The 6,487-nt window shown below is 42.4% G+C and overlaps 3 protein-coding genes across 9 annotated transcripts in view; 1 reads left to right on the top strand and 2 right to left on the bottom strand.

The window, feature by feature from the left end:
• LOC109542318 (bromodomain adjacent to zinc finger domain protein 1A) overlaps positions 1-1,472 on the bottom strand; it is a 9,058-nt gene extending 7,586 nt beyond the window's left edge. For all 3 annotated transcript variants that reach the window (XM_019911502.2, XM_019911504.2, XM_019911503.2), the window contains exon 1: positions 1,136-1,472. In XM_019911502.2, the coding sequence (XP_019767061.2) occupies positions 1,136-1,248 (113 nt within the window). In that variant the 5' untranslated portion in view covers positions 1,249-1,472. The remainder of the gene's footprint in view (positions 1-1,135) is intronic.
• A 1,701-nt stretch (positions 1,473-3,173) lies between these two features.
• On the bottom strand, positions 3,174-4,766 carry LOC109542323 (histone-lysine N-methyltransferase, H3 lysine-79 specific-like). Its single transcript, XM_019911512.2, has one exon. It carries the CDS (start codon positions 4,764-4,766, stop codon positions 3,174-3,176), a length of 1,593 nt encoding a protein of 530 aa, XP_019767071.2.
• Positions 4,767-5,269: 503 nt separating this feature from the next.
• Positions 5,270-6,487, top strand: part of LOC109542322 (leucine-rich repeat-containing protein 74A) — a 5,773-nt gene continuing 4,555 nt past the window's right edge. For 3 of the 5 annotated variants that reach the window (XM_048667182.1, XM_019911510.2, XM_048667180.1), the window contains exon 1: positions 5,275-5,354. The gene's annotated coding sequence lies outside the window, so the exon portion shown is untranslated. Of the gene's footprint in view, positions 5,355-6,487 lie in introns of all 5 variants that reach the window. The other 2 variants (XM_019911509.2, XM_048667179.1) reach the window with 2 other exon arrangements.

The following is a 6,487-nucleotide window of genomic DNA, read 5'->3' as shown; positions in this document are numbered from 1 at the left end:
CGCTACACATAAAAACTGATGATGGTGGAAAAATACACCGAAACGTATTTTAATTGATAAATAAAGACAATAAATGACTGAAACCCAGGAATTAAAAATAGTGGCGAGCCGCCCTTAAAGAGGAAAATTACTCCCTTTTGAAACCTTTTGTATCGTCCGAGCGCCAAGCCCTTGATCCATAAGAGTAGTGCAAAATCCTCGCAAATCAATTAAATTTCGAGGCAACTAATTCAACATCTTTACAAGTATGAACGCTAGTTTTGCAAAGCTCTCACTGCGAGATCGAGACAAATTGTGCGTTTTTACATAAAACATTACGTTTGGAATGGACCATTTGAGTAGTAAAGCTCTAGCTGAGATAGAGCGCGTCAGTCAAGAAAGTGTTTGAGGCACATTTAGAGAACCGGTAGAGTTCTAACGCTCTAGTCGTCACTGCTGAACAAAGTCTTCAAACTCTATAGTGTGTGCACTATCGACTTTTGGCATAAATGAGAGTACAAATCGTTAAATGCTGTCCAGTTTGCTTCCTTTCTTCATTGGCGCTTTGTTTTTCAACTACCACTAATCAGGGCAGTTTGGGGATGCAAGACAGTCCTGGGAGAAAACCACTGGCTTTAACGAAGCAACCTCTTTCCATTGAATTAAACGTTGCTGGACTGGATCGTTACTGAAAGCATATGTAAAAGAGAAAATCGCCCATAGAAGCTAATCATTACAGACAATTACACTCTGCCCAATGAACAGCAGTTATGTAACATGTGGAAATAGCAGTGTCTTATCCAGATAGAAACTTGCTGATGCATCTGTTGGCAATGGCTTCACGTTAAAACCCCGATATCAACCAGCATGCACATGTAAGAAACTGCTTAATGAACGTCTGGTGAAACTCTGAAGAAAACGGGATCAATCGGATGCATTTGGTTGGAGAAATAAGGCAGAATTCGCTGAAAACATAACCTGCAAGCGCCCCAAATCATGTTTCCTTGCCAGGCGAATGAAAGCAAACGCAGAGGCCTGGTTGCAAAAGTATGGCGTGGCTGGACGCAGGTACAATAAACCGTTATGGATTTCTCTGCTGAGAGCAAAGCCCGACAGTACTTCGACTGGATTATTGAGCAAATCGCCAAATACTCACTGGTAGCTCTTGAAGATCTCATTGGTGATTTTGCAGTGGAAAACCTCGTCCTCGTCCCGCAAAACGTCTGATTCAGTGTGCTTCTCAAACACCTCATTTCTGAGCAGGGGCATTTCGAAAGCCGAATGATCGCTTATTTGGAGGTAACTGGATCAAAAGCCGCCCGTTTCACTGCTATCATAACAGACAAATGACGCGACAAATTGCCGAATCAAATTCACTAAACGCAAGTAGCAAATCCGCAAAAAACCACCATTAAACAGCCGATTTTAATTCGACACAACTTGAGTTAAAACCCGACAAAAATTGAACGTTTTCATCGGCTTGCTAGAAGGACAGACGATAGGAAATGTCAAATACATGTCTTAAGCCCCGTCTAGCTGGATGGATTTTGACCGCATAGTGGTCGCGGTCGGGATGCGATGTTGCATAGCAACATCGCCTGGGCGTTTTACAGCTCGCGTGAAGGCCTACAGCTGCTGAGTTTTTGCCCCCACAGCATTTTTTCGTTTGATTATAACAGAAAAAGTTGCGATTTAATTTGAAAAAATGCCACCCAGCGCCCCAGCGTGAATGGGGCTTAGCGGCATTTAAAAATCAAGAGAGCCGCGCAGTCGCTCTACGCTCAAACGCCAGATGATCGGAAAAAAGGCGCGCACTCGTCGGCCATTTAAACCCAGAAGCATCCAAACAACGGACAGTTCGCTATGGGCGACCACACACTACCAGATTTTATTGTAGTAATCTGTAGTAATCTTCATGGTGCTGGAAGTCGTTGTCATTTCACTAATGGCGGTTTTATGAGTACGGGAAATTAAGGTTATCAGTTCTAATAGAAAATATTTTTATTGCCAACTTTCCTATAAAAGGAGTTAACTATAAATACAGTTAACCGCGCCAAAGCGTGATGTCTTTGATAATCACCAATTTCATACAGTTTTTAAGCCTCTGAAAACTCTTAGCTTCTGATCAACACCGTGATAAACTTTAAATTAATATCGTATCATGTTGATCACATTTATTAACGTTGCAAAAATCTTCGAAGGAAGACTCTTAAGACAGAATAAACATTTTGCGAATCAAAATCAACAGAGTGTTTCACCAGATACGAATCTTTTTATATACAAAAACATTGGCAGTTCTCATTGGGAAGCGCCCAAACCAGCATACTTTGACGACAAAAGTTCCCAATTTAAACTACTAAAGTCATACTTTTTAAACTAATTTTAAATCAACCTGTGGGTCAAACAACACATTATTTGCGGCATGCGGTATAAAATGCAACTTAACAAACTGGACAAATTGCAGGAAAAAACTGAAAGGGCGGGGCCTTAACGAATGCGACAAATTCAGTTATTTTCTCCTAAAGTTGTAAAGCAGCAATTTTGTATTTTGCTAAAAAAAAACAAACGCGCGTAGTTAACGGCGCCAAAGCGTGATGTATTTGATAATCACCAACTTCATACAGTTCATAAGCCTCTGAAAACTCTTAGCTTCTGATCAACACCGTGATAAACTTTAAACTAATATCGTATCATGTTGATCACATTTATTAACGTTGCAAAAATCTTCAAAGGAAGACTCTTAAGTCGGAATAAACATTTTGCTAATCAAAATCAACAGAGTGTTTCACCAGAGACGAATCTTTTTATATACAAAAACATTGGTAGTTCTCATTGGGAAACACCCAAACTAGCACACTTTGACGACAAAAGTTCCCAATTTAAACTACTAAAGTCATACTTTTTAAACTAATTTGAAATCAACCTGTGGGTCAAACAACACATTATTTGCGGCATGCGGTATAAAATGCAACTTAACAAACTGGACAAATTGTAATTTTGTAAAGTTGCAAAGCAGCAATTTTGTATTTTGCCAAAAAAAAAACAAAAATTTAATTTACACTTGTACCTGGAAAACTCGACAGTAACTGGCAGTTCTTCTACCAAACTAAATTTTGTCGCATTAGTTGAGGACCAGTAGGTATAAACTACATGCCACTGCAACAACTTGGCAATACGAAAAAGGCCTCAAATCACTAGGACTTCTTGCGTATCACACTCTTTTCCATATTAACGATAATCCTCTCAATATCTTGATCGAGCTCCTGGATTTGCATCTTTAAGTACATGTTCTTGATGAGCTCCTCCCTCATTTGGGCGGCGATTTTCCCTTTATAGCTCGGATCCGCCATCTCGGCCACCACTTGCAGATACTGCTGTTTGAACCCCTGCATCAGCTGCTGCAGCTTGTGCTGCATCGAACCGACAGCCGGCTCGTTCGCGTATGCAGCACTGCGTTTCCTTTTCAGTCCCGTCGGACGTTTCTTTGGTATTTCTGTCGTTGCCGCAAGCGGTTTATCCAAAATCAACTTACTGGGCCTGATGATGCTTTTGTTTGGTTCCAAAACCCCGTTTTTCTTCACCAGTTTCACGATAGTCCCATTGAGTCTCACTCTGGGATGTTTGGGGGCGCCGTTAGAAGACTCGTGGTTTGTCAAAACACTTTCCGGTCGTTTGCTCGGTTTAGAGGAAAGCAGTTTTCTTTTGGGAGGCGGGGTTATTCTCAAGGCGTTTTCGCTGTCGGTGGTGTCGAAGGAGTCGCAAGACCTCTCCGAGCTGTCGCCAAGGGGCGCAGCCCCATTTTTCTTCGCTAAAAAGTAGGCTTCCAGCTTGGTGCGATCGATCTGATGCAGATAGTACGACACCGGCTTATCTGTCCAGGACACCGAGCTGGTGCTGGGGGCAATTTCACTAATGTTCATTATGGTTCCGATATCGCTGAGGTTTCGGTCGGTGATTCGGAAATTGAGCGGACAGAAGCTTTTGGAGGAGATGATCTTCGTGCCGTGCTTCAGCTCGGCAAAGCGCTGCTTCAGCTTGTGGTCCACTGAAGGGCCGAAGGCAAAGTTGTTCACAAATATCACTGTGGCGTCGCTAAACGCCTCCCGGTGCGTGTCGTCGAAAAAGTCCCCTTTGCGTAGCTCGAACTGGCCGCACCTTTTCCCATACCACTGCATCCAAAACTTGAACTTCTTCGCCATCGCTTCGGCGTATCTAGCAGGAACTTCCGCTCGCTCTACCCCTATGCAGGTGCTGCAGAAGCAGCTGGCGGCTATTTGCAGCACCACCTGACCCACTCCTGATCCCAGATCGATAAACACATCGTCTTTGGTTAGCTCGATCTGGTCAATCATCTGAGCGATCAGATCGAAGGAGGTTTCGCCGTAGACATCGGGCGAAAACGCCTGATATTTGTTCAGTTCTTCCGCGTTGGTGACGGCCGCACTGTACGTCTGTTGGATGATGTGGTGCAGCAGCGCTTTGCCGGCCTTTTGGTTCAGCCGATCGCAGAACTTCTGCGTGCCCTTTTCCAGCGCTAGAATATTGCCGATAGCCTTGTTGTAGCGCTGAGTCAGCGCCCTCATCGACTCGTAGCTGTTCACGTCCACGTCCTGCAAAATATTCTTTTTCAGCGGCACTTCCAGGTCGGGAATGTCGTTGCAGCCCCACACGATAGTTTCGATTATTTCGCGCGCCTCGTCGTAGCCCTTTTTCTTGTTCAAGGGCCATTGGTAGAGGGCGGGCGCGCCGCCTACCGGCGAGTTGAGTCTCAGCTGCATCGCGTCCATGCACACCTTTAGCGGCTGGTCAGAGGCATGACAAGTTTGGAACTGCTGCCCCCAATCTACCCATCAAGTGGCTGAGGTGAGAACGAGCAGAAATAGTCAAATCTAACGAGATTCTCGTGCAAAATCCCATGCTTGGGGCCGAGCTGTGGAAGGAAAACCAGCGTTAACCTCAAACAGCATGCGGATTCTGGCCGATTCTACTGTACCTGAACCAACCGAACACTCAATCCATTCAAACTAACGATATTCATGCACTACACCGAACACCTTTGCTATGTTGAAACTGTTGGCTTCAGCTGTAGTCAATCGACACAAGTACTTTATTAACGACTTTGGGTGACTGGAAAGGTGGTTGAACCTAACCTAGAAGGCGGAAAGCGCGGGACTAAAAGGCCTCACTTGCTTGTTACTTGCGATTACATTGTTTCCAAGTGGAGAAAAACTGTTTCTGATGGAACGGATTGGATCGATGCAAAAAAACGTGCTTTCCAGAGTGCGTACTACTATGGAGCAGGACTGGATTTAAGTGATTTCATCACACCAATTGGTCTCCATTCATTAATCTGGCTGCAGCTCCAGGAGTCTCGGGTAACTATGAAAAACACCAGGCGCAGGCGAGCGCCAGCAATAAGCTCTCTATATATAGCAAATTGCCGTGCCCACAACTTTCTTAGTTGCGTCGTTTGAGCCTCTCCGAATTTTCTGTTTTTCCTTAAAGAACAATTCAAAAGTTTCAGCGAAAAACTGCTTGGATAAATTAAGTCAAAAAACACTTACAAACTTTTGAATTTGCGCCCTTCCCAAACCGGCTATTTATGCAGGAAAACGGGATTGTCCGGTGCTATTTGCTGCTAAATCGTGTTTTACGGATCAACAACTCATAACTCCACACGCAAAATTGTCGCCAAGTTGCATAATAATTGTGTTTTTTGCAAAAGTTTGGGCATCCTTTCTAACGTCGGCCATTGATTGAGGTTATCTAGCGCGTCGGTTGTCATTGACCACAGAACATCCCCCCTGAAGGGATATTTTGTGGTCATCAATTGTCTCTTCCGGGAATCAAAATACAATGCGGCGTTGCCACATATTTTGCGTTGCTTCCTTTCGGTTAATTTTCAGTTAGTTTCTGTTGGCACAGTTGAAGTGATTTTTGAATGAAACTATCAAAACTATGCAACAATTAATAACCTAAATTTTTCCCGGTATTTTGTTGTAACCGTAAACTCTTTGAATTTTATTAATATAGTGTTGGACTTTGACTGTGTTAACTTAATTAATACTGATAAAATTATTGGACTTATAAAGTTTGATTTAGAAGAACTTAACGATGTGTTTTTTAACGTTACTCTACATATTATGTACACCAAATGGGGCGTTTTAATAATAGATAGTTGGCTTAAGTTATTTTCCTATGTGCAATGTGCAAATTTAATTAAAACAAATTATCAACGATTTTTTAATTTTAAAGTAACAGAAAAAATAAAATTGCCATTGTAAGAATCAAGAAATATTAAGCAAAATAATTGCTGGTATCTTCTGTTTCCATTTACTTTTTGTTTAACGTGTCACACTAAGCAACAAATGAAAATAATTGCCTTTTTACAATATTCCAACAAAAGTGGAAAACCAACAACGTAGTTCGACTTTTTAGTAGGTAGTACTATGTGAATTAATTTCATTATATCAGGCGTATAAAATACTAGGATTTGTAATCAGAAATT

Source organism: Dendroctonus ponderosae, unplaced genomic scaffold (genome assembly GCF_020466585.1).
Source record: "Dendroctonus ponderosae isolate FM_Combo_2020 unplaced genomic scaffold, Dpon_F_20191213v2 Dpon_F_20191213_6, whole genome shotgun sequence".
NCBI lineage: Eukaryota > Metazoa > Arthropoda > Insecta > Coleoptera > Curculionidae > Dendroctonus > Dendroctonus ponderosae.
Note: the sequence above shows the minus strand (reverse complement) of the source record. Positions and strands in the feature narration are given on the sequence as shown.

Excerpts from the sequence above, each read along its gene's own strand:
- LOC109542323 (XM_019911512.2), bottom strand. The coding sequence starts at position 4,766 with ATGGACGCGATGCAGCTGAGACTCAACTCGCCGGTAGGCGGCGCGCCC.